Source organism: Cervus elaphus, chromosome 11 (assembly GCF_910594005.1).
Source record: "Cervus elaphus chromosome 11, mCerEla1.1, whole genome shotgun sequence".
NCBI lineage: Eukaryota > Metazoa > Chordata > Mammalia > Artiodactyla > Cervidae > Cervus > Cervus elaphus.
The window spans coordinates 71,138,101-71,165,979 of NC_057825.1; the positions used below are offsets into that span (position 1 = coordinate 71,138,101).

At 41.3% G+C, this 27,879-nt stretch overlaps 1 protein-coding gene across 16 annotated transcripts in view; it reads left to right on the top strand.

Annotated features, from left to right (window-relative positions):
* The window catches only part of NRXN1 (neurexin 1), a 1,160,507-nt gene that overhangs the window by 549,634 nt on the left and 582,994 nt on the right, over positions 1-27,879 (top strand). For all 16 annotated transcript variants that reach the window (XM_043918044.1, XM_043918041.1, XM_043918043.1 and 13 more), the window contains 2 exons: positions 5,305-5,686; positions 6,774-6,964. In XM_043918044.1, the coding sequence (XP_043773979.1) occupies positions 5,305-5,686; positions 6,774-6,964 (573 nt within the window). The remainder of the gene's footprint in view (positions 1-5,304; positions 5,687-6,773; positions 6,965-27,879) is intronic.

The window sequence follows — 27,879 nt, forward strand, 5'->3', positions numbered from 1 at the left end:
GAAAGTGAAGTTGCTCAGTCGTGTCTGACTCTTTGCGACCCCATAGACTGTAGCCTGCCAGGCTTCTCCATCCATGGGATTTTCCAGGCAAGGGTACTGGACTGGGTTGCCATTTCCTTCTCTAGGGGATCTTCCCGACCCAGGAATCAAACCAGGTCAGGCATTGTGATATCTGACCTTTTACTCTTCCAATCTCATCTGAGCACTAACTTCACTTACGCCTTTCCAGACACACTCCCTGGTTCTTTCTCTCCCAAGTGCCTCTGTTGATCTGTTTCTCCTTTCTGGAATCCAACTTTCCATTCCTATCTTACAGTTTTTAATGTGGCTTTTCCTTTTTTAGTCCTTCAATTTTAACTTAAATATCCACTCAGGCACTTGCCCCCATCCCATATTTACCAGTACAATTTGTTGTGTATCAAATACCTGGCATTTTTTTCTCAGTTTTATCATTATATAGTTAATTATTTTCTTACCTTGTTTTGTCTGCCTTCCCCCAATAGACCATGAATTTTGTGAAAACAGGAGCCAAGTCTGCTCCTCTCAACGTTATTTCTTACTTGCCTAATACAGCGCTTGACTCATACATATAGCCCACTGTCAGTCATTTTCAATACCTTTTAGTGAATCAATGAGTTGATCTAAGGCTGGAGGGATGGGGTTGGATCATTTTGTCCTGCAGCAGAAATGTAACCCAACTCAAGAGTAGGACCCAACATAAAATAGTAGATCTTGCTATCTGTTTTGGTAAAAAGATTTGATTTTGAAATTGAGGTTTGTATAAAACACACAAGCCAGAAGTTTGTCTCTTAATGGAGATTATCATCAACCTGGATACTCCAGACATTTTGATCAGAAGCATTTTGCTGATTCCAAATTCTCCTTTCCACTAAATGTCTAGGAAAGATGCTGCGTTCTTTAATGAGTAGAGTCTTAACAATATTTCTCCTTAAGTGAGCTTTATGTTTTCTTAGTCAATATATGTATACAGCAGTAGAGGTGGCTACGTTGCTGAGTGAGGGTTAAACATTAGAATAAATTCTGAAAAATAAAGGATTTTTAAAAGGCAGCCATTAATGTTTTCTTAGTCAGTGGATAATGGCTTTTAGGTGCTAATTCTCTTTCATGAGCAAGCATATCTGCCATTACTGTCAAGGCGATTTATATATGCTTATTAAAGAAAGAATAGGCTCTTGAACATGGGTCATAATGATTTTTCTTGTAACTGGGCCATGGTTGCTCCAATACTGTTTTACTACTTTTTCATTATTTATGGTTTGCATACATATTCATTTCCTTTGAGAAAAGAAAACAGACATTACATGTTATTTTTATCACTGAACTTCTTTCTCAGTTCTGCTGAACAATGTGCTTTCCTCTTTCAGAGCTGCCAATAACTGGACAATTTAGAGTAATATAAATTTCAAGTATTAGAAATATTTTTTTTGATATTCCCTTACTATCAGTTGGCTCATTCATGTAGCTTTTATGAAGAAACTTGATAGTTTCAGGATCTGGGTGGGTCCACCAGGTTAAGACTCAGATTTTAATATAATGAAAAAGATAAAATAATCAATACAAGAAAATGTAAAAGCCCAAGTCATTTATTTTTTTACCTTTGCAGATTCTTCATTCTATATAGCTTATTAATTCAATATTACTGGCACCACTAGAGATTTGTATTTGAAAATGATTAAAGGCTAATTTTATTTGATACCAAAGAGGTAGTGCCGCACAGAGTAGTATCAAGGTCACTGAATAAAAGAACTGAAGAAGGGGATGAAAATGGTGTCATGGCATAAATCACAGCAGGATCCTCTATGACCCACCTCTCAGAGCAATGGAAATAAAAGCAAAAATAAACAAACAGGACCTAATTAAACTTAAAAGCTTTGCACAACGAAGGAAACTATAAGCAAGGTGAAAAGACAGCCTTCAGAATGGGAGAAAATAATAGCAAATGAAACAACTGACAAAGAATCTCAAAAATATACAAGCAGCTCCTGCAGCTCAATTCCAGAAAAATAAACAACCCAATCAAAACGTGGGCCAAAGAACTAAACAGACATTTCTCCAAAGAAGACATATAGATGGCTAATAAACACATGAAAAGATGCTCAACATCACTCATTATCAGAGAAATGCAAATCAAAACCACAATGAGGTACCATCTCATGCCGGTCAGAATGGCTGCTATTCAAAAGGCTACAAACAATAAATGCTGGAGAGGGTGTGGAGAAAAAGGAACCCTCTCACACTGTTGGTGGGAATGCAAACTAGTACAGCCACTATGGAGAACAGTGTGGAGATTCCTTAAAAAACTGAAAATAGAACTGCTATATGACCCAGCAATTCTACTCCTGGGCATACACACCAAGGAAACCAGAATTGAAAGAGACACGTGTACCCCAATGTTAATCCCAGCACTGTTTACCAATAGCTAGGACATGGAAGCAACATAGATGTCCATCAGCAGATGAATGGATAAGAAAGCTGTAGTACATATACACAATGGAATATTACTCAGCCATTAAAAAGGATGAATTTGAATCAATTCTAATGAGGTGGCTGAAACTGGAGCCTATTATACAGAGTGAAATACATCAGAAAAACACCAATATAGTATATTAACGCATATATATGGAATTTAGAAAGATGGTAATGATGACCCTATATTCGAGACAGCAAAAGAGACACAGAGATAACAGACTTTTGGACTCTGTGGGAGAAGGCGAGAGTGGGATGATTTGAGAGAATAGCATTGAAACATGTGTATTACCATATGTGAAATAGGTCGCCGGTCTGGGTTCGATGCATGAGACAGGGTGCTCAGGGCTGGTGCACTGGGATGACCCTGAGGGATGGGATGGGGAGGGAGGTGGGAGGGGGGTTCAGGATGGGGAACACATGTACACCCATGGCAGACTCATGTCAATGTATGGCAAAAACCACTACAATATTGTAAAGTAATTAGCCTCCAATTAAAATAAATTAATTTTAAAAATGAGGTCATAGGAGAAACCAGAATTTCTAAGGATTTAATAGTATTGTTGTTATCGAATTGTAGCTTGATCTTCTCACCACATGATAGGCCAATCATCAGGAGACAAGGTGCTGAGGCAAGGAATAGCAACTTTATTCAGAAAGCCAGACATCAGAGACAATGGCAGATTAGTGTCCTAGAGTCTTGTCGGGTCTGAATGCCAGTTTCCTAGTTTCTTTTACAGAACAGAGAGGGTGAGGAGGACGTACCTAAGTAAAGTAAAAAGGCCAAAATCCTTGCAAAATATCTCCTGGCTTGGCCAGCTTTGGGGAGGGGATGTGTTAATCATCCTCTTTTCTGCAGCCATTCACAGATAGGCAGAGTCCGAATGTCTCCCTGTGAGCCAAGCAAAGGCACTTTAATCTTCAGGTGGAGAGGCAGGGTCCCCCCAAGCAGGACGATATGTGTGCTTACAGCTATAAATAGACAGCATCCTTTTAGTGATTATAGTTACAAAAGCAACAAAATGCAAAGGTTGAAGTAAAAGAAAGAGATCCAACAAGGAGTCAGACTTTGCTCTTTCCTGTTGGGTTTTTGCATGGGATAGACGGGAGAGAGGCATCCTGGGGAGGAGAGAGAAGAGAGAGCTATTTATAGTGGTCATTTTTGTCTTTAAAAAAACACATTTGCAGAGAAGGAATCAGAACAAACTAATAACTGAAAAAAAAGAAAACCCACAGCAGATTAAGGGACGACAGGAACTGTTGTCAGGATCAAGGACTAGCAAAGAGGTACAGGAATTAAGAAGAGCTAAATACCACTCGGGGGAGAGTTTTTAATACCAATGAGTTTACTAGTATCAAAATCAATTGAGTATGCCAGCAATTTTTATTGCGCAACAAAAAGTATGCCTTTTATAATTTAATTACAGAGATTTCTTTTCAAATCTCACCTAGTATTTTATTGTCTTGACGAAAGAAATGGAAATCTGTCAAACTGGCCGAAGGAGGCCCAGAACGGGGGATGTTCAACCTTCATTACACGTGGGAAGAAGGTTCAGGGACTTTTCTCAGGTCTGAGCCTGGGATCAGTTCTAATTTATATTTTCATTAATATCAGGGATGATGGGATAGGGTAAGCTCAATAAATTTTCCAATTATGCCAAATTGAGTAGTGAAGCTAACACCTGGAAGAACTTGATTGCAATTTGAATGACATTTTTGAGTTTCTAAAGAATCTGAATGACAGTTTAATTAGACAAGAACAAGATGCTGAGGACAAATTACTAGTGATTTACTAGTGATAAAAGTAATTTATGCTGTGCTTTAGAAAACAAGTTCACATCTTTGTTAATTTTGATTTCAACCTTGATGTTAGGTATAGTTATCACTCTGGAGGTAAAGACAGGACTAGGTAAGCTTTTAATGGAGTTGGTACAGACAGATGGTGGGATGAACAGGGATGGAATTGAGTTGAAGAGTGAATCACTAAATAACTTGGCAACCAAGCTTCACATTATGGTGTTTAAGATTATACCTTCGGGTAATGTGGACTAATTTTACTGGTATTCTAAAAACTGGACATGCCTTGAATCAGTATGTTGTGCTCAATTTTGATATCCAAAGCCTAAGCACAAGGAAAATAGCAGACGTCCAGAAGAGATCAACAGAAATTCTGCTTGACTAGGAGAGTAGGTCTAGGAAAGACTGGAAATTATCCAGCACCAAAAAGAGAAGGTGCAAAGCACATATTTAATTTCAAATACATTTTCATGGTTCATATTGGAAAAACAGTCAGCAGGTCTTCAATATTTCTATTGCTGTTGGAAAATATACTGTTGCTTCTTTTTGTTTGTTTTTCTTGAAGTACATTCTCAATAAAGACAAACATCACATCACCACGGAGATGGGATGTATCACTTTCTGTTGGGATGATGCAGGACGATCATTGCCCCTAATCCTTCTCCCTCTCTCCTGCCCGCCCTCCCTCTCCCTCTTCCTTCCTTCCTTTTCCTTTCTCTTCTTCTTCACTTCTTTCTTCTACCTGTAAAAAATTCTACAACTCAGTTAATGAGGATCAGTTTTGTTAAGACTAAAATTTGGGGCAGAGATTAAAACTTGAGCTAAGAGAGTTTTATTAATATTATCTGATTCAGTCTCACCCTGTAAGGACATTTCTTTGTTTGTTTTTTAACATATATAACTGAATATCAAGGAGGTATGTAGATCCTTGCATTTTAAAATGTGATATTGTTACAAAAGTCTAAAGCTGAAAGTGCCCTATAGATGCAGAAAATAGTAATAGACCATCTTTCCTTTTAGGTCAAATGGCAGGGGATCATACAAGGCTGGAGTTCCACAATATAGAGACTGGCATCATCACGGAACGCCGGTATCTGTCTTCTGTTCCCTCCAACTTCATTGGACACCTGCAGAGCCTGACATTTAATGGAATGGCATACATTGACTTATGTAAAAATGGTGACATAGATTATTGTGAGCTCAACGCCAGGTTTGGCTTCAGGAACATCATAGCAGACCCTGTCACCTTTAAGACCAAATCAAGCTATGTTGCCTTAGCTACATTGCAAGCCTACACGTCTATGCATCTTTTTTTCCAGTTCAAGACAACATCCCTAGATGGACTAATTCTGTATAACAGTGGGGATGGAAACGACTTTATTGTGGTTGAGTTAGTTAAAGGGTAAGTATAGGTCTGTTCAATGACAAATAATTAGAGCTTTGGGAAAATGAACCTCATTTTCTGTAACTATACATTAAGCAGAAGAAGGAAGGTGGTTTGCTAATAAAGCATTAGTTTAAATCCCTTTTTAGGTATCTTATAAAGTTAAGAGGGATTCAGTGCAGTTCTTTATACCTACATTTCCATACACAAAGTACAAATAATGTCAAGTTTTAATTTACTGTAGGCATTACATAGATCTTACTCTTCACCTGTGCTTTTCTTTACTATGTGCATGGTAATTCTACAAAAGAATTTCTACACACTTGTTGGCTAATTTGTGCTAAGTTAAATAGCTAATGCATGCAGTCAGATTACTTCAAGTCCACAGTATCCCATTTAACTAAAGCTTAATTCTATGTCAGAGTTTCTTGAAGAATATAAAAAGATTTTCCTGACATTTTCTTGAAACTTCCACTTCAGTGGATCTTCCTGACCCAAGGATCAAATCCAAGTCTCCTACATTGGTAGACAGGTTCTTTACCACTGAGCCACCAGGGAAGTCCATATATATGCTCTCACACACACTTCACATTCCACCAACTGCACGGTGCACGGATGCACACGACCAGCGGGGATACAAGTGAACATAGGAATTTAGCAGAAAACCACCAGGAAGTTTCCTAAGATGGTCTTGTGTAAAGGTTCAGGAGAGTCAGGGAAGGTCGTGCACTCAGGGAAATTAGGAAGATGTATGAATCCAGGTGAAAGAAGCTGAGGATTGCCAGTTCAGTCTGGTTGGCAGAGAATGGAGAAAGCGGTGAGAGCAGAGAGTGTGTAGTGATAGATATTTACTTTCCACAGTGATGAAGTGGAATGTGGACCACAATTTTAGAAGTATGTTCACTATTTCCTGTATTGACAATAAAGAATCCTCCTTCCTGAAACAGAGTAGTGTTTCCTACACGTATCTGTACAACTCACTCTCATGATTTCTAGCAAAGATGCAACCACCTGAAAAAGAGATCTCGTATTTGTAATAAGTAGTTTGACTCCATCAAAAAATTCAAACAGTGATGGTATTTTCTTACCTCCCCTTTTTTCCCAGGTACTTACATTACGTGTTTGATTTGGGAAATGGTGCTAACCTCATCAAAGGGAGCTCAAATAAACCTCTTAATGACAATCAGTGGCACAACGTGATGATATCAAGGGACACCAGCAACCTCCACACTGTAAAGATCGACACAAAAATCACAACGCAAATCACGGCAGGAGCCAGGAACTTGGACCTGAAGAGTAAGTGTGTGAAGGCAGAGCAGCAGGCAGGAACACACGTGGCTGTGTACATGTGGCACGTCCTTGGCTTTGGGGCGTGTGTGTGTGTGTGTGTGTGTGTGTGTGTGTGTGTGTGTGTGTGTGTGTGTGTCTGTGTCTGTGTGTGTCTGTGTCTGTGTGTGTCTGTGTGTGTGTGTCTGTGTGTCTGTGTGTGTGTGTGTGCGCCTTCTGCAGAGACTGACCAGAATTTCATCTCTAGCATGTAGTTAATAATACAGAACACAAGGGTCTGTTCCTTCTTTTATATGGCAGAAACATATGCATTTTTAATAGCAGCTCAAAAAATACAGCACCTAAGAATGCATGCATGATTAAAATTTAAAGAGTGAGAAAAATGTATTCTTAGTCATGTTGATATAAAGAAAAGTAGGTGTTTGCAACACCTTTTAGTCCCAACAGCTTTTAATCAATCTGGAGTCAAATTAACCAGATACCTAATGAGTTTCTTCTAGAGCTTATTAGTTTTCTTTTCTTGGTGAGATTTCCTAGATACATATGGAGCCTCTGACCAGCAGGGGTCTGAGGCTGGCTTATATCCTGAGTCTCTGATGGTGAATCTGCCCAACCCACATACACCAATGCAAATATTCTTTCACCAGCTGCTAAGAAAGTCTTAACAGACTTTTTTCCTTCCTTATTGATACTTGATTACTCAAGTGAGCAAGACAAAATGCTTAGAAAACTTGTCAGTAATAGGAGAAAATAACAGAAGTTTCTATTTGAATGGGACTTTGTGATTCACTCAGAGCATATGCATAGATTCTATCTCATTTACCATGACAGCAAGCATTAGACAAGAGGTTATTAGCACTTTAATATGATTGCAGGAAATTTGAGCTTTGAATGACTTGCCCAGGGTTAAAACAACTGCTTCAGCAGACCAAAACATAACCTCAGTTCTGACACCCGCCCCCTCCATGGCTCCTCTCTTCTGTCCTGATATATTCCAAAGTCCTGTGGGAATCAGCATGGTCACATGTTTGCCTGGCAAGAGCTGTTCATTTATATTGATAAGATCTTTCCCTTTGATTTGAAAGAAAAATACATAGGGGAGTTGGGAATTGCAAAGAGAAAAATCTTTCTTTCTAGAGAAAAAAATATTCTTTCTAAGCAGGGTGAGAGAAGAAAGAAAAGGATTTCACTTTCTGTAATTGCAGAATATATTTACAATCTCTGTACTTTATTTGTCTAACACATAAAGTATGTGGTGATGGTTGTAACCCTTCTCTCAGAGTCAGCCTCTTGTTAACTTCAAAGAGAGCCTGTTTATGCCCACAAAGCTAATAGCTTAGCTCAAAAAGTAAAATGCAGCTGAAAGGACATGCTATTTTACAGGCCAACCCTGTTTCTTCTCTCCGACTGAAGTGAAGAGAGGGCATTTTCCGTCCCTATCTCGTGGGGGCCCCGGTTTTCACAGCAGGCCCAGGTGGTAATTGTCAAGGAAAAGGGAGAGGTTGTGACCATCAGTGTGCTGGCTGTGTCAGACACCAAAGCGAAAGCAAAATAGAGCTCTGTTTGTGTGGGAAGAGACCTCGGTAAGCATAAATGAGCTGCCCTGGAAACTGTGAACGCCAGGTGGGAGGCTAAAATGGCTGGGAAGAAGCAGCTCACGGGTGAAGTCCGTGACACGCGCTGAACTGCTCAGACCGAACAGAGAAGCATGCCAGGCAGTGGGTGTTTTATAGGACAAGTAGGACGCTGTCTCCTGAGGAATAAATATTTGCTTATTGTTCCTTAAAAAATCAAAGTGAGGGTAATTGGATGACATGGTGTGGGATTCTTTCTAGTGGTGGAAGGGACTTTTACAAACCTAAGAAACCCTCAGAGCTGATTTTTATTAAAGCGTGGAGTGTTTCTGGATTCTGAATATAAGAAAGGCTTTATCTGTAATAAAAACAAAAACTATGAATTGAAAATAATATTTTATATAATATGAAGGTGCTAACTGTTGACTTCTGACTGAGTGCCTTTGTGTTTAAGAAAATAACACTCTACATTTGAGATAACTTTCTCAGGTGGACAAAGAAATTCTATCCTAATGATTATGCCCCCCTTTACCTTGTGAAATCCCTCTGTGTTTAGACTTACCAGAGCATGCCAGAAAGTGAAAGCAAGTTTCTAAAATTAAAACCTAGACACCAAAAGGCAAAGCTGTGGACTTGCAGTTGGCTGTGTGATCCAATGGCAACAATAAAGCCCCCTTGCCTTCTGTGTCCCCAGCAAGGGGGAACTGGAGGAGAACCTGTGGTCCTGGGGTGGACATCTCCCAGCAAGCACAGCCTTTTTGTGTGTGCAGCCAGGGGCCCTGGTCAGATGAGGGGTATTAACTAAGTCTTTATTTTGTGCTCCATGTGGAGAGCATGGCAGAGAAAAGGGCAATAGGGTTCCAGTCACAAAGAGCTTTCTGTTCCAAGAAGGCTGACACTAAGGGAACATTTACAGGACAGAGAACAGGATTCCCTGGAGCCACATCAGGACTCCGAATGTAATCAGGCATCGCCAAGTGGAGTATGAGAGGAGGGAAGTTCTCGAAGAGACCCTGAAGGATGAGCAAGGAGGCCTTGGATGCCCTTCCCACCTGGATGCCCCCTGGAGTTAGGAGGCCTCAATGAGAAAGGAGAACATCCACAGGCACTCTTCACTCTGATTTTTTTCTTTTTTGGGGGGTGGTGGTGGATCTAGCTGCTCTACAATGTCGTGTTTGTGCTATACAACGAAGTGAATCAGCTATATGTATACAAATATCCCCTCCCTCTTTGACCTCCCTCACCCTACCCCGCATGCCATTCCTCTGGGTCAAAACAGAACACCAAGCTGAGCTCTCTGCTACACCAGGGGTTCCCACCATCCATCTATTTTACCCATGGCCATGCACATTCGTCCATCCCAGTCTCCCAGTTCACTCCCCCTCCATCCACACATCGGTTCTCTATATCCGAGTCTCTATTCCTGCCCTGCAAATAGGTTCATCTGTACTATTTTTCTAGATTCCACATAGAGGTGTTAATATACTATATTTGTTTTTCTTCTTCTGACTTATTTCACTCTGAATGACAGACTCTAGGTACATCCGTGTCAGTACAAATGACCCAATTTCATTCCGTTTTAACAGCACTGTTTCCTTTGCAAGCTAGCTAGTCGCGTAGGATTCAGCCAGTCTAAATGCAAGAACAATGAAAGGTGACTGGCTTTAGATAATGATTTTATTTTGTACTTTTTTTGCCCTTTTAGAATTAAAATAAAATGATCAGGCTTAGTCTACACTCTGTGCACAGTCATCGCCACAATCCTTAGTTCCTCTCAGAGTGAGGTCTCCCTGATTAAAAACATCAGTTATGTGGTGGGGTCCATGGGGTCCATATTTCTGCACCTTTCCCAGACAGACTGAAGCAATGATCTTTTGAGAATGATGTACAGGGAAGGCCAGGTGTCTGCACTTTTAAAGTGAAAGTATTAGTAGTTCAGACCTGTCTGACTCTTTGCGACCCCATGGACTGGGGCCCACCAGGCTCCTCTGTCCATGAACTTCTTCAGACAAGAATACTGAATGAGTATCCATTGCGTTCTCTAGCGGATCTTCCAGACCAAGGGATCCAGTGCAGGTCTCCTACACTCACTAATCCAGATGCTGTAGTTCAAAGCCCTGAACGAATGCAGTGTCTATGCTGAGGCCAAATTTAACTCACTTTCGAATTTTAGTGCGAAGCCTGCTTTTGCGTCAGACCAAGGGATCCAGTGCAGGTCTCCTACACTCACTAATCCAGATGCTGTAGTTCAAAGCCCTGAACGAATGCAGTGTCTATGCTGAGGCCAAATTTAACTCACTTTCGAATTTTAGTGCGAAGCCTGCTTTTGCTTTCATGTTAGGATTTTACTTTTGTTTTCCTAGTTCTCAGCCAAAGTGATCTTTGGTTGCTTCAGGAGCCTTGGGAGTATTTTTATTTCTTATGTAACCATACCAGAAAACGACACTAGAGGGCAGCATAAGGCTGCAAAACCTGCCGTCTGGGAGGCTGGTGGGGCGGGGGAAGCGTCTCCTCTAGTCTCCGCTGGCGCTGGGAAGCCGACTTTGTTCTTTTGCCCAGCCAAAATTCCGCGGTTAGTCTTCAGAATAAAACATGCTTCTGTCTGTGGCTCTGTTTCATTATATAGACAGTGGTTTAGTGTGGAAATGTGCAAGCTAGGGGCTGATTATCCCATTCCCCAGGTTGACTGAGAAGAAGGTGGTCAGAGATGGGCGAGAGTCTAATGAACTCTAAGAATTCCCGCTTGTGACCTTGTTCAGATTGTCTTTCATGACACTGCCACGTTCTCAGGGGGTTGCGTGTCTCTCCCCGCTGACACGGTTTTGCTTTCATCTTTATTTCCCAGCTGTTTGTGTCCCATTCTCTCTGGCTTTTATATACAAGCTCTTGCTATGGAAAGAGCAGCAGAAACTTGCTTTGTGCAGTGATTGCCTAACACAGCTGTACCTACTTGCATTGTGGAACTTCTGATCCCTGCCCCCTTTAGAAAGAGAAAGGGTTGGCTTAACTCCTCCTGCTGTCCCTTCCCTTGTTCCTGTATTTGGCACATCTGTTTGCTTGCCTGTGTATGTACATGGGAAGGAGCTCCTATATATTGACTCCCTACTAAACACTAAATGGATTTTTATTATTATTATTATTTCTATTTTACACAGTCTCTGACATTATAAAATACTGTTTAGGGAACTATTTATTATTTAAACTTAATTTTTTACATTAAAAAAAAATGGATTTAATGAGGTTATTTTACTTACTCCTTGCAATTGATTACCCAGAGATTTGAATTGAGGTCAGTCTTGCTCGTTCATTAATCTAGTTCAAGAATAAAGATGAAGGGAAGGGTCATCTTTGCCTTCTCCCCAAGCCTCAATGTTCGTTGGGTCCATGGGCCCCCTTCCTTAAGGCATTACTTAGTTTATCCTTCAGCAAATTGAGGAAAATTTCCTTCATGAGGAGAAATTAAATGATTCCTAGGTGCAGAGGATAGAGTGCCCTCAGGTGGCCACTTAGCAAAATTACTTAAAAGGGAATAATTCACCTACAGGGCAATTGTAGGTCAGCTCAGGCAGAGCTTGGCCCTTTATTCTCTCTCATACGCCACGCTCCTTGCCCCCATGGGCCCTGAGCGAGCGTTCCCTCTGTCCTCCCTTCTTGTCTCCTCCCTTGTCACCACCATGAGCCGTGTCTGCTTGTTAACCTCCCTCGTAGTCCTCCTCACACCTACCTTGAGAAGCAAACACCTGCTATTGTTTATCCAGCTTCTAAGCCACCAAGAGCTCCCCTAGGCAGAGACAACCCGGCCAGGGCTTTCCTTACAAATAGGTTCAGTCTCTAAGCAGAGATTTGAAGATGAATAGCATTCTTGCTCTTTTCATCTTGATCTCATATCAGTCTCTATTGCTCAGCTACCTACCCGTATAGACCACATAGCCCCCCTCTCTCTCTCTTCTGTGTTTTTGACAAATCATTACTGTACAACATCAGTGATCCAGATTCTATTCCAAAGCTCTGATCATGTTTAAATACACCCTGGCTTTGTCTACTCAGCCAAGTGACATCTGATAGCCTGCTTGCCTTGCCCAGATAGTTTACACAAATACAAAACTTTCAGAGTCTGACTTTGAACTTAGCCTTAAAGCAGGAGATGGCATTAAACATGTTGTCTGTCCTGTTGGTTAGGCTGTCTTTATTGCATTTATTTTTCTTTGTTGTTGTTTTTTTTTTTTTCAGTTTGTAAGGGAAAGAGATTTACTCACATTACTTCAGCTAATGGGAGATTATTTTAAGGACCCATTAGGAAGTAAGAGAGACAAGACATCCTTTCAGCTACTGAACAGTGCAGCCACGCAGAGAATAAGAACTTTGTTCTGATTGTCATACTGGGGTCTCAAGAGCAACCCTCATAAGTGTTTCCTTGGATATGAGTGCGCGTGTGTGCATGCATGATGAGTTGCTTCAGTTGTGTCTGACTCTTTGAGACCCTTTGGACTGTGGCCCTCCAGGCTCTTCTGCCCATAGGATTCTCCATGCAAGAATACTGGAGTCTGTTGCCGTGCCCTTCTCCAGGGGATCTTCCCAACCCAGGGATTGAACTTGCGTCTCCTGAGGCTACTGCATTGCAGGTGGATTCTTTATTACTGACCTATCAGGAGTACCCGCTGCCCCCTAATCCAGGGCTACACCCCCAACTGTCTCTCTGCTGTGTCTGCTCCCACGTAGATCCTTCTGCTTCTGCCTCATGGCTTCTACCTCTTACTTTCTCTCCCATATGTATTTCCACTTCCGTCTACTCTCCCCTTCTTCTCAGTTTCAGTTTTCCCCAAAGACAAGTGCTCTAATATGGTGAGTGGACCTTTCTAGAACACAGCTTCATGTGCTTTTGCCCTGCTGCTTGTGGTCAGGCTTACTTTCTCATACCGAGTAGCTATAAACACAGAGGTAGATTTGCATGGGATTAAACTGGAGCTTAAAAGATGGTCCCTGGGGAGGAGGCTGTGTGTTGGAAGGCTCTCAGCTTCTCAGAAGGGAGCAGGGTGATTTGCTTATTCAGAAGGTGCTAAGCACAAAGGCAGAAGGTGAAGAGGAGGGAGTGAAGGGGCTTTAGGTGGGAGAGTGGAGTATTATGGTATGCTTGAGAATCATTCCTTTCACTTTGATACAGAGGATGGGCTAAGGAGAGAGGCCACTCTGGAGGCAATTGTCACAGTGCAGAACAGACACAGTTGGGCTCTGAGTACATAAAAGTGAGACTTGACATTTTTGTTAAGCCGTTTCCCATATAACAACTGAAAGACAATCGGAGAAATGAAACTATTGTTTCTCTCCTGACTTCTCCACTGAAATCTCAGGCTTTGCAGAAATCAGTCTCATTCTCCTCTTTGTACTATAATGCGTTTGTCAGTTTGTTTTAATCCCACTCTCACTCCCCACTGACACGCCCCCCCGCCAAAACATCCTTTCTTCCTCCTGACCAGTTGCCTCGCACCTGCTGCCTAACATGTTGCTTGGAAGCTCTTCCTTCTGCTTCCTTAAAACCCCTGGACCAGGTTCCATGACTGCCACAGAGTTTAAGTTCTTTATTCCCTACTAGCAACTCTGACTCTGTTTTCTTTTTTATTTCTTTTTAATTGGAGGATCATTGCTTTACAGTGTTGTGTTGGTCTCTGTCATACATGGACATGAATCAGCCATAAGTATACATATGTTCCCTACCTCTTAAACCTCCCTCCCATATCCCACCCCATCCCAACCCCTCTAGGTTCTTCTTCTTTTTTTTTTTTTTTTTCCAATTCCTTCACTCATGTATTGACACTTGTTTTGGAATCTCTTCTACTTTGGGCATTGTTTTACTATGCTTAGTTTTCTGTGGGATTTTTTTTTTTTTCAACTCCCATCAACTCTATTATCTAAAATTTCTTTTCTCACTGTTAGAATCCTGGGAACTTTTTATTTGAAGGGGTCTGGGAGACACTTTGATCTGAGCCTTTCCTTTGCAGATGAGAGAAACATGCTCAGGAGAGGCTGTACACAGCCAGTCAGATAGTGTTCTAGACCGGGCTGGTCTTCAAATCCCCAGTTTAACACTTTTCACAATAGACCAGGGAAAACAAGTTGTATTAGTGTTTCTTGGATTCACCTCCGTTGACTGCTATTGACGGCCTGCAGCACATGCAGCAAATAAAGGTGAGGGCTTCTGTGGGCTCACCAGAGAAACCAGTTCGTATGGTTGGCCACAGGCTCAAGATGAAACCTGGTAGCATGTGGGCCACCCATTAGCTTTTTTTTTTTCTGGTGCAACTTTAAGGACCTCTGTCCTTCCCCTGACTTATTGGAAAAGACCCTGATGCTGGGAAAGATTGAAGGCAGGAGGAGAAGGGGACGGCAGAGGATGAGCTCTTAAAGCTGGTGCCGTGGATGCTGTGAAGAACAAAATGCCTGCCTGTGCTCAGAGCTGAGTCCTTAAGGGCCAGGTGACTGCTCACAGGGCCTCAGCCTCATCACAGCTAGGTCTTCCATGTGTGTCTCTCTTCAGGGAGCATCAGGAGTGTGGCTGAGCTGTCTTCTTAGAGGCTGAGCTGCTCAGCCAAAAGCTCCCGACATTAGGACCATCTGGGAAGGCAAGCTTGACGTCATCTCTCTCACTGAAGAAGGACTTAAGTCTTAATTTTCATTGTTCTCAGACCTCCCTCTTCTTTTTTTTTCCCCCTGAGGGGAGAGAAAGACAAAGATTTTGGGGGGTACAAGAAGCATAAACCCATTCAGACGAACTTAAAGTTGGAAATGGGGCAGGGTGTAGCATTCCAGGAGGCCAAGGTCAAGGAAGAGAAAGTTTACAGCTGGAGCTCTTGAGAACAAATCTGGAAAGCTGTCAACAACAACCCAGCCTCTCTTCCTCTCCCTCTCCACCAGGGCCGGGAGCTGCCTTCTCCCGGCTTTGCAGGGAGGCCACATGGTCTCCTTATCTGCACACTGGCTTTCTCTGCTTTCACCAGCATTGGCAAAATTTTGTCTTCCCCAGACCTGTACTTCCACCCCTGACCAACTGAAATACCCAAGAGCAACTCACTTGAGTTTAGGAGTCCCAGACCTTCTTCGGGGAGTAAATTTGATTGGAACGCACGTCCTGTCTGTGATCAGGAGGCAGGGTCACGCTGTAGAAACGTGGCACCCTGGATTTGTTTGAGGAAATATTTGGACAGTCTACTTGGGGTGTAAGCAGAGCTATCAAGGGCTCCAAAAGGTGACCTTGAAGCTGCTGTGCAAAAATCGAGGGGATGAGGTTGCCTTGCTATAGAGCAGGGGTTGGGGAAGGAGGCTACAGTCATCTAGATAGTGGGAAGCCAGGCATGGTGTGCACCAACTTGTTCAGATGACTGAGATCATAAATGCTTGGGCTGGACAAAAGAACTTTGTGGTGGAGACAGAGACTGTGTTCATTGGGAGTGAGGCAGCACAGGGGATATGGAAGCCAAAGCAGAAGTCAAAGTCTCCCTGGAATTCACAGGAACACAGGAGGAAGGAAGCTAGATTCTCATCCTCTGTGGATTGGAAAGATTCAAACAAGGCTTCTCTAGAACTGTAAGGAAAGAGGGGCCCCAGCTGGCATCTGGGTAATGTTTCAATTGCTCGTTATACATCTCAGAAGTAAATACTACTAATATTTTCAGGCAGTTGTTCATTGAGTTAAGGTTTCTTGATAATGCATCCCCAGTCCTCTTTCGCTGTGACTCACAGACAACTAGCTTCTACCCTTGACCTTGAACAGTTTGTCCAGAGCCATAGGTCAAAATTGGAATAAACTGGAAAATTAGGTGGGCACAGTCAAAGTCACCCCTACTACTGTAGAGACGCTGCTAAGCTGGTTCTGCTGTCTTTACTCACTAGGAAAGCACATTGTTAATGCCACTGTGCTGCTGCTGGCCCATCATTTTCATAATGATGGAGGGGACCTCCAGTGCTACTTCGGAACCAAATTAGGTCAATCAGTCTTCCTGTTAATGCCACATTAATATGGTTTTCTGTGTCCATTCTTAAAAGGGGCCCTTCCTTGGCCTTTGCAATTAATTATTGTGGTTTTTCTTAAGGGTAATGCAAGAAGCAATAAAGCTTTGTAATTAAGGTTCAGGCATGGGGTCAGACAGACTTGGTGAAATAGAATCACTACCATTTATTTCTGTGTATCCTTGGGCAAGGTCCCCCATACCATCTTCATCATCATCTGCTTTTCACTAAGTATGAGCTACAAGATTTACATATATTATTCCCTTATTTTTTTTGTGGCTAGTTGGTAAGGCTGCTATACTTATTCACATTGTAGATGATGAAACTGAGGTTTAGGAAAGTTAAACATCTCACCTAAACAGTAAAGATAGTAAAATCAAATAACAGTAATAATTATTTTAGCCATTTCTGAGGGCTGATCATATCCCATGAACTCTTATGAGTATTTTACTCATAAGATCTCATTTAATTCTCACAACTGTGCAGAAGCTCATCCAGTGTGTTCTTTAAAGCCCAAATGTTTATAAGGCAAGGGGTTTGTAAGGCCTACCTGGATATGACAAGCACGGGCAACATTCTCATAGGCTACTCTCTCATAACTGCCCTGGTGCAGGACAGCCCAGCTGGTATTCCCAGGTTTCTTAGAGGCTGGGTATTAGCATTCCTAGCCAGACGGTGCTGGGTTCTGTCTGAACTCCACCATTCCCCTTCCACACACTCACTGTTTAGATTCCACCCCTGGTTTCTCTGTGGAGATCAGAGACTGTATAAAGACTTCTTCAAGCTCTTTAAAGTCCTGTACTAATGTATTATATCTATAACACAACAGTTCTGTATCCCTCAACTGCAGGAAACGCAAAACAAGTTATCTATGACAAGGGTCCCCAACCCCTGGGGCCATGTCCTAGTACCAGTTCTTGGCCTGTTAGGAAGCGGGCCGCACAACAGGAGGTGAACGGCAGGTGAGCGGAATGAAGTTTCAACTGTTTTTACAGCCACTTGGCATCGCTCGCATTCCTGCCCGTGCCTCCTGTCACATCAGAGACAGCATTAGATTCTCCTAGGAGCACAAACTCTTCTGTGAACTGCGCATGCCAGAGGTCTAGGTTGCGTACTCCTAATGAGAATCTAGGGTAACGCCTGATGATCTGATTCTTCATTATGGTTTGAGTTGTATAACTATTATATTTATATCACAATGTAACAATGGGAATAAAGTGCACAATAAATATAATGCACTTGAATCATCCCCAGACCATCCTTCTACTCTGGTTCATGGAAAAATCTTAGAGAAAAATGTCATGTAATAAAAGAAAATATTTCTTCCCTTGTGTAAAAGGTAGTTCTTCAGAACATTTGACCTTGCTATAATATCTGTGTCGTGTGGTCGCACTGAAAATGTCACTTCTGGTAATTGCAAAATAATTGGATATTTTCCCTTTTGCTTTCCACATTCTCTTCCCATCTCTAGGCCTTGTATAGAGCCTATATATTGGGTCTGTTTCCTTAGCCCCTGAAGTCTTCCTCAAATACTACAGCCAACAATTTTAATTGCTCTGTGTCCTTAATATGTATTCCATAGAACATTTGCATTTATAGATGCCTAAAGCAGGCCCAGGCAAATATAGGATTTGATTGGATGATTGGAGATTAGCCTGTTCTTCCATCATCAGCTTGTTCCAGCAGGCTGTTGGCTAGTGCATTCAACTGTTAAAGCCCTCCATTCTCCAAGCTTTAAGGGAAAGTTCCCTGCACATCCAGCCCCACTTTTTGATCATTGCTGTTAACTCTCTGCATTTCTCCTTAAGGGTAATTTAAATATTGGAAGAACAAAGTGTTTGGGGACCTGCCTTAAGGAATTTTATACTGGTCCAGTGGAATTTGATGACCTGATTGAGAATATTCCATCCTTTAAGCACAGAAGCAATTCATTCTTTGAAAAAAAAATACAGAAAAGTTCAGGTACCTAAGTAAAAAATAAGAGTTTTATTTGACCCTGAAGCTCATAATATTTTGGAAGCTTTTTGACAATGTCTGTAAAGCTTTTCTGTGTGCTTTGTATCACTTTGTCCTTTCAAGCTCTCCAGAAAACCCTGGTGACTTCCCCCTATATCTAAGTTGAGAGCAGGTGCCATTTTTGACCTGCATTAAACAGGCCATTATGATGGGGAAGAACCTTCCTTTTATGCTTACTCTGTACCCTGCTAGATCTTCCCCACCCCCAAAAAAGTGTGCATTCATTTTTAAATAGGAAAAGGAAATTTCTTTGAAATAATAAAAGTTATTTTCAAAAAGAAAGTAAGCTCACATTTATCCAGAGCTCCTCAACATCTCAGGAAAGATACACATTTGGGCAGGTCCTCTTACGGGTCCCCTAGTTATAAGTCTCTGTCAGTCTCTAGTTCAGTCATTTCCAAACTCCTCTTCTACCCATTCTCTTCCTGTCGCTGAGAAGGTTTTTCGTAAAACTAGGAGGCCGTGTGTTGCAGTGGGGAGAGAGGTGACCTGGGACTTAGAGGCTGGGGTGCCAGTGTTACTCTCCTGGGAGTGGTTGCATTGCCTTGGGGAGGTCACTTACCTTTTCAGGAGGGTTGTTTCCTCACCTGTCAGGTGGGGATAGTAACCCCTTCCTGCTTATTGTGAAGATTTGGTATGAGGATCAATTGAGACAAGAGATGGCAAAGCACCGTTCACATGGAGGTCTGTGCACGTCAGGTGTGACAGTATGTGTGAGACAAGGAATTTCTGCAAGGCAGCAGGCAGTCCCAGAGAGCAACAGCCAGGGAGTGGAAAACGAAACCTGAAACTGAGACAGGATTGTTTGCTGCTAAAGGATATCTGCGGTTTCTAAACTGGTTGTCACTCGGATGGGAAAACAGAAAAACAACAGAAGTACCTGAACCCTGTTTTTAACCGAAAGGTAAATTCACTGAGCACGAGACAAAGTTAGCTTGACAAGAACTGATATGCCTGAACTCGCACCCCATCTGCCACCTTGCCACTGACTTAGTCTGGTTTAATAATGGATTACTGTACACCCCTCCATAGCAATTTCACTTTATTATTTCCTGTTTAACATGCCCACTGGCTTTTCCTTAGAGTCTGTTGGCCAAACACACAAAGAAATTAAGTTTTTTAATCATACTTTTCAAAAACTTTCCTTTTTGGGGCAATTTTGTATCAAAAATATCAGCTAGAGACAGAAATTTCAGAGTGTCAAAAGCATTGTCTGTCTTGTCCGTAACTATAATGTCAATGTCTTAAAGCCTTACTACAAGGAAACACTAAAGTCTGAACTCCAATTTTCTTGGAGCCCCCCCCACCTATTCATACACAAGTATTACACTGGGTCATAGATGAATGCAAGCGTTCTACTTATTTCTTTGTGAGAGGCAAGTGAAAAGTAGCTGTCATATCTAAAAATCAAATTTGGAAGTCATAAGAATTCTATCCACTTGTTGGAATTTAGATACCTAACATTTATGATTATAGAAGCAAATTGAATTTGTGTTTGTGAGATCAGTCAATGAGCATGCAGGTGGGTTCCACCAGATGATAGGTTATTGCGTGAAGGGTGTACATGGTGAAAGGGAGATTAGAATTGGAAAAGGAAAGGGAAATGGAGGCACAACAGAAGTATTGGCAAAGTCAAGTCATCAACACCGAAGTACTTGGCAGTAATTTGAATGGAAGGTGTGAGAAACAGAATGGAATTGAAATGGTTTTGAAAATAACTTCGATTAAGATCACAGTTGTTCAGTTGTTCAGTTGTGTCTGACTTTGTGATTCCATGGGTTGCAGCACACCAGTCTTCCCTGTCCTTCACTATCTCCTGGAGTTTGCTCAGATTCTTGTTCATTGAGTCGGTGATGCTGTCTAACCATCTTATCCTCTGCTGCCCCGTTCTTTTGTGTTCAGTCTTTCCCAGTGTCAAGGTCTTTTCCAATGAAATGGCTCTTCCCATCAGATACCAAAGTATTGTAGCTTCAGTTTCAGCCTCAGTCCTTCCAATGAATATTCAGGGTTGGTTTCCTTCAGGACTGGGAGACTAGAAATGTGACTTCTATAAACCATGGTAGTCTAGAAGTCATTTCCCAGTAGGGGGCAATAGAAAAGATGATGGTTTATTTTTATTTTTATTTTTTTATTTTTTTTTCATTTATTTTTATTAGTTGGAGGCTGATTACTTTACAATATTGTAGTGGTTTTTGTCATACATTGACATGAATCAGCTGTGGATTTACATGTGTTCCCCATCCCGATCCCCCCTCCCACCTCCCTCTCCACCCGATTCCTCTGGGTCTTCCCAGTGCACCAGGCCCGAGCACTTGTCTCATGCATCCAGCCTGGGCTGGTGATCTGTTTCACCCTAGATAATATACATGTTTCGATGCTGTTCTCTCGAAACATCCCACCCTCGCCTTCTCCCACAGAGTCCAAAATTCTGTTCTGTACATCTGTGTCTCTTTTTCTGTTTTGCATATAGGGTTATCGTTACCATCTTTCTAAATTCCATATATTTGCATTAGTATACTGTATTGGTCTTTATCTTTCTGGTTTAATTCACTCTGTATAATGGGCTCCAGTTTCATCCATCTCATTAGGACTGATTCAAATGAATTCTTTTTAACGGCTGAGTAATATTCCATGGTGTATATGTACCACAGCTTCCTTATCCATTCATCTGCTGATGGGCATCTAGGTTGCTTCCATGTCCTGGCTGTTATAAACAGTGCTGCGATGAACATTGGGGTGAACGTGTGGTGGTTTATTTTTAGGCTGAACTTAGAAAGCTGGGATGAGCCTAAAGATTAGGATTTACAGCTATTTCCTACAGAAGTAAAAACAAGTTATTCTAGGATTAAACCTTTTATGCAACAAGGAAGGCTAAGGTATATAAATGTTAAAGGATAACTAAGAAGGCAAGCTGGTGACCACTGAGCATCTCTTCAACAAGGAATTTCTAAAAGCAACTTGATTTCCCATAGAGATGTATAAAAGACATAGATCTAGTGTCTCAGAGCAAAAAACCCACTTGGATTATCAGTTTTGACTTCATAATGATAATTTGTTGTGCCCTCAACTCAGATGTGATTTTGAGTAGTGTTTATTGTTCAATCCAATGTGTGCTTTGTTATTAAAGCTTCCATTTGTCTCCTCTTAAGCTCAAATGTGTTAGAGAAATATTAACAACTTCCCATGCTTTTGCTTTCCATAATTTAACATCATTTATTTAAACAATCACAGGAAATAGTAACATCGGCTTTCTCCCCAGAAAAAGCATGAAGTGAGTGTTTTTTCTTCAGAGACTAGAGATGATTTTTTTCTTCTATCTAACAGGGTACACCTGTTATAAAAATAGTTTTGTGTTTATTTTTTCTCCCCAAGAAAGCCTGTGTTAACTTACATGGTCTAGATATAACCTGCAGATGTTCATGTATGGATATGCAACAAAAGATGAAAATTGAAGAGAGAGATACAAATCAGTGGAGATGGGGGGTGGAAGAAGGTGGAGTTTAATTGTTCCCAAAGGTAAGGAAAGACATCTTTCCTGCAGAATAACTCCAAGAAACTAGCCCAGCCTGGTTGTACTTTTTCTGTTAGCCAATTAGAGCAGGAATTGAGAGGAAAGTTTGCACAGTCTTCAGTTTTGCTGAACAAGGTCAAATCCTCTCAGCAAAGCCTCTAGAAACTCCTCCAGTCTGGCCAGTTGGAAAGTAAGACAGTGTGTGTTTCACCTTTTTCCACCCCATATGCCACTTACAAGAGATTGCGGGAGCCTCCTTAAGTTTCCCTAGAGTTTTAGCTATTCAGATCTACAAAGCAGTTGTCCTTTTTATGTATGCTCTTTTTAATTAAAATGAAACTGAGATGTTTGAGGCACTAAAAAAATGCGTATGAATAAACAGGAAAGCTGAGTCAAAGAACTAATTATACCTTGATACTTACATTCTGCTTTTGGAAGATGCACTCCAAGTCCTTGCTCTAACTGCCTTATGCTCCCTGTTTTAAGAAAAGAGAAAACTTGTTACACCACTTCATTTATCTGCTTCTGGTTGATGGTTCCCAAGCCAGGTCTTCCAGGCCCAGCATCCCTGAGCCCCCGGTTCATATCATCTGATTCCTAAAGGACACCCCTACTCAAATTACACATGTTAAATATTAAATACAATTTCTTCTCTTCTCTCCAAATTATTGCTATTTCACATTCTCTCATCTCCTAGCCTGCATGTCTTATATTTTTGGACCTCTCATTGCCTTTGGAAAAAAAAATAGTCACAAATTCTATCACGTTACTCAAGGCTTTCCTTTGACTTTTCTTATCCAACGTTATTTACTATGGTCCGTTTGAAAATTCTTTTCTAGTCCATTCTTGCTTTTTGTGTTCTTTCTTGAATGCTGTTTTAATTTTGTCTTCCTGGTATATTTGTGCTGTTCCTCATGTTTGGTGCATGCATTTATATCATCCCAAAGAAAAATTGATGCTTTTGAACTATGGTGTTGGAGAAGACTCTTGAGAGTCCCTTGGACTGCAAGGAGATCCAATCAGTCCATCCTAAAGGAGATCAGTCCTGGGTGTTCATTGGAAGGACTGATGCTGAAGCTGAAACTCCAATACTTTGGCCACCTCATGCTAAGAGTTGACTCATTGGAAAAGACCCTGATGCTGGGAAGGATTGGGGGCAGGAGGAGAAGGGGACAACAGAGGATGAGACGGCTGGATGGCATCACCGACTCAATGGGTATGGGTTTGGGTAGACTCCGGGAGTTGGTGATGGACAGGGAGGCCTGGCGTGCTGCGATTCACGGGGTCGCAAAGAGTCGGACACAACTGAGTGACTGAACTGAACTGACTGAAAGTTAGGTATCCTATATTTTCTTTTGATCTAAACTCTTTCATAATACCCCAGCTTACAATCAATATCCATAAAATCCTTCTATTTCTGATTTTATAAGGCACATTTAGCCTGAACCTTACAACCTGGCCCTTGGTCTTCACAGAATTCTTCTGTCTCAGTCTGTTTACGTCAGATTAAAAGAGATGCATTTAGCAACTGTCCTGTTTATGCTACCAGGTTTAATGCTGCTGGGATTCAAATGGAGTATATCAAAGAATCCTCTCAAGCTGCTTCTTGGATAGTGCAAGGCACACTTCAAGTACACAAATGCCTCTAAACGAAGTCAAGGAAAATAAGACTTGCGTGTTGATATCTTACCACTCTAATTATACTAGAAACAAGGGGAGAACTTAGACTTCGCATTCTTCTGTATCTTTCAGTGCAAGTCAGCATAGAATGAGGTGCACTGTCGATGGGTAATTCTTACCACACACACCAGCACTGCCATACCAGTAGCAGTCATCTGCTGAGTCCACTCTGTGCCCAATGCTTGCATGCATTCTCTGTGATCCTCACAGCCTCACAGGGTAGGCATTATTAACCCATTTCACAGGTGAAAAATCTGACTCTTGAAAAAGTTGTGTAACTTAATGTTCCTACAGTGAGGCAATCAGTAAATGGCAGAACCAGGGTCTGTAGCCAGATATAACTAAAAAGCTTGTGCACAATTTCCTGCTCATAACTCCCCAGCTACTGGGAAACAGATACTTGTGATATCATTTCAGGTCATTCTACAGGTAATATTTTTGAGAGGGGACTGTTACACACACCCCCTACACACATGCATTCCACACTAGTACCAAAGATAAGGGTTTCTTGATATATATCTGGCTTTGTACATGTTCTTTGTATCTTCTTTTGCCCCAGCTTCATCATTTCCTTGTCAGTTCTGTATATGGCCTACTTAAAGAATACTAAGGAAAATCAACCAGTCACTCATAGCTTGAAGAAAGAGTGAGAGCATAGCTTCAAGTCCACAGGAAACTGACTCTTACTAGATGTCCATCCTGGGTATCATTCACACACTGGATCTTTAAAAAAAAACCCAGCTTCCTTTCCATGCACAGGATTTTGCCTTCAAGATCCCATTAGCGCTAATGGGTCATTTTCCTTCCATCACCTTAAGAGTTAAAAGGAGAAGCTGCATCTTTGATGAAGTGCTAATGCTACACAGGGCTCAAGCCACTTAGTTTCCTTTGTTCTCTTCCTATGGAAACCCACCCGGGGATGTAAGACCACTGTCTGCTATATGAAGAGTTTATAAAGACTTGTATTAAGTGGCAGTGCTAAGTGCAGCTTCAGTAATGAAAATGAGAATGAATCCCCTGCTTATAAAGCCAAACTCATCCACCTTGCTTTGTCCGAGGCTTGTATCCTGCATGGCTTGAATCAATATTTTCTGCTCTTTAACAGCACAAGAGAAAGATTACTACTTCTATTCAATAAGCTTTTAAAAGTTATCTGGGAAAGTAAGTGTGCTAATAGGGAAAAAGTAGGACATAGTAGGAAGTGGGGAATGGAAGTAAGTGCGTTTTAGAACTAGCTCTCTCCCTGTGTGCTGCCTTGCCATTCATTCTTTTCTGATTCTTTTCTATGTGACTTCAGTCCATCAGCTGACTGACAGTATTTAGTGCCCACTGTGCTTATAACCCAGTACTAGGCACTGAGGGAGAATTCAAAACAAAGACACAGTCTCTATCCTCAAGGAGGTTATAGTAAGAAAGAGGAGGGACTCCCCTGGCGGTCCAATGGTTAAGACTCCAAGCTTCCAATATCGGGGACGTGGGTTTGATCCTTGGTCGAGGAACCAAGATCTCACATGCCATGTGGTACAGTCAAAAAATAAAATAAATAAATTAAAAAGAAATTGAAAAGAAAGAAGAAAATGGTTATCTTTTATATAGCATCCCATGCATAACTTTGAGTGCTAAGTTCTATAGCCCGAAGCAGTGCCAAGAATTCTTCATTCAGCTACCACTGTTCTCTAATACCACATTCAGTCAGGCTAGAGTAAAACTGAAATTTCCTAACAAACTTATTTCGACACATGAATATAGGAAGTAGGTCCTTGCATTTGACATCTGACAGTATAAATCAGTCCACTATCTCAGATGAGCAACAAAGTGCACTTGTCTCTGTTTTTCTAGAGCTCACCTTGGTTTCTGCTTGGAGCTCTGCGTCTTTGATTTAGTGAAAATCTAACCTCAGGAACTTTTCATTCCTTCATTTCCCTGGGATCATATCTAGATTATTTGAAGGTGGAAGACTTCCACTGAACCAATATTCTGGGAATAGAGAGAGACTGCACGGGAGCTAGTCTCAGATAATCTATACTCACAGCGTGGGCGCCCACTGACTTGCTACTCACCATCTTTGTTCTTTGTGTGCGTAACCTCCTCCGTGTCAGTCTCGCAGTTCAGTCTGACTCTTTGTGACGTCTTAGGACTGAAGCCCACCAGGCTCCTCTGTTGCTGGAATCCTCCAGGTAAGAATACCGGAGTGAGTTGCCATGCCCTCCTCCAGGGGATCTTCCTGACCCAGGCATCAAACCTGGGTCTCCTGCATTGCAAGAGGATTCTTTACTGTCTGCACCAGTGGGGAAGCCCTCCTCAGACCAGCCCTTTTCTGCTCGTCTTTGTGCTACTTTGGGAATTGTTCTGTTGCTTCCATGCCATGTGGGATATGGAAAGCTCTATGAGGCTCACTAAGCTCTCAGCATGTCTAAATCTACCCTGCAGCTCTTTCTTCTCGAAGATTCCACTGCTGCTTCTGGGTTCTCTTGAGGAATTGCACACTGATCATTATTACTTTCCTCAGCCTACTTGAGGTTTTGACATCCACCAGACCTCACATCAGAACACTATGTCCTCTTTTTGGGAATGACTATATTCACACTTCTTCTCTAACTTTCTCTCCTGCTTGCCCACACGAGGGACAGGAAAGCTTTACTCATCTCATGTAATTGCCATTATATTCTATTTCACTCCTTTAAAAGTCTTGAATTTTAAAGATCAAATACATAAAGACAACTTTGTGTCTTTGATTTCTGATCCATGTCCCTTCTCCGAGACAAGTGAAACACAATCACTTGAAATGTGGGAGAAAAGACTAAGAGAAAAGAAATATGGAAGAAAAAATCATGCATTCCTACTTTAGACCAAAAGCATGGCATCCTTTGATATTAGGAATCTTGGTTAATAATCAATAGGTGTTTTCTTCTGTTAAGAAGTAGCAGAAGTAAACATACCCAGTACCTTCAGTACAAATTATGGAGGACCTACAGCATCCTAGTTTAGTATTTAGAGCTCTAGTTAGTGGGTCAGGGACCTAAGTTCTCAGTTTTTATGGCTCAATGACTTTAAACAAGCTCAGTTTACTCATCAGTACAGCCCAGGAATATTCTATGTGTTGCTTTTTACCCTACTTACTAAGATAGCTTATTACTGTTTTGTGGATGGTGACAGGAGACACAGTTTCTGGGTCAGACACCAAGGCTTTTATTACTCATGACTCAACAACCAGAGTGAGCATCAGCCTATAGTTCTCCTCAACCCCAGGTCTCATGATACAATACAAAGGGACCGGGAAAACATTAAGAATGTAGGAGTTTTGTGTTACAGTGGGAGAAGGTATCAGGTGTCATGAGAGTTAAATAAAATGGTTAATGTGGGACAGAAAATTCGAACGACAATGTAAACTCTGAGAAGTAAGTAGCTAAATAGAATATGTTGCCAGGACTTAAAAACATGAGTAATCAAGGAAATTTGTGGTTACCCTCCTTATGTTTTGCATTGATTAAGTGTCTACCAGAGTCAGTTAGTTACATCTACTCAGTGCTATCCAGATATGGTGATAGAAAGGAAATAGAATCAAACTTGGATTACAATCTCACTTTTTAAGTAGTGGTTCATTAAGTTCGGAAGTCTCAAACCTAGAGACATGAAGATGAGAAAGCAAAGCAAAATGTCGCACTAGAAACTGTAATAACATTGGGGAAAAGTTATTGATGCCTTGTTAAATGATCCCAGAACAGCTTAACGAATGCAAAGTGGTATACCTTTACCTAAAAATAAATAAATAAATAAATAAATACTTGAAAAGGGGTGGAATATTCCGGTATATACAGTCTACTATGGGATTGAGTTGGTGAATAAGATAGGTACAAGCAAGGATAATAGATTTAAGCATAATAGGAAAGGCAATTTTAGACATTAGACATTTAGAATTTGTTGAGCTTCTAGTTAACAGAAAAGTCTAGAATTCTCTAAGATTTGATAATAATAGCACCTTCTAACATTTACTACATATTTTTATTCTGCTACTCTCCATTATTTTATCTCATTTAATCCTCACACACTTTATAGGATGCACTTTATTGTTCCCATTTAAGAAATGAGCTTATTAACTGTCAGAGAAATTTTTTAGAAAGTGCTTAATGCCATGGAGTTGG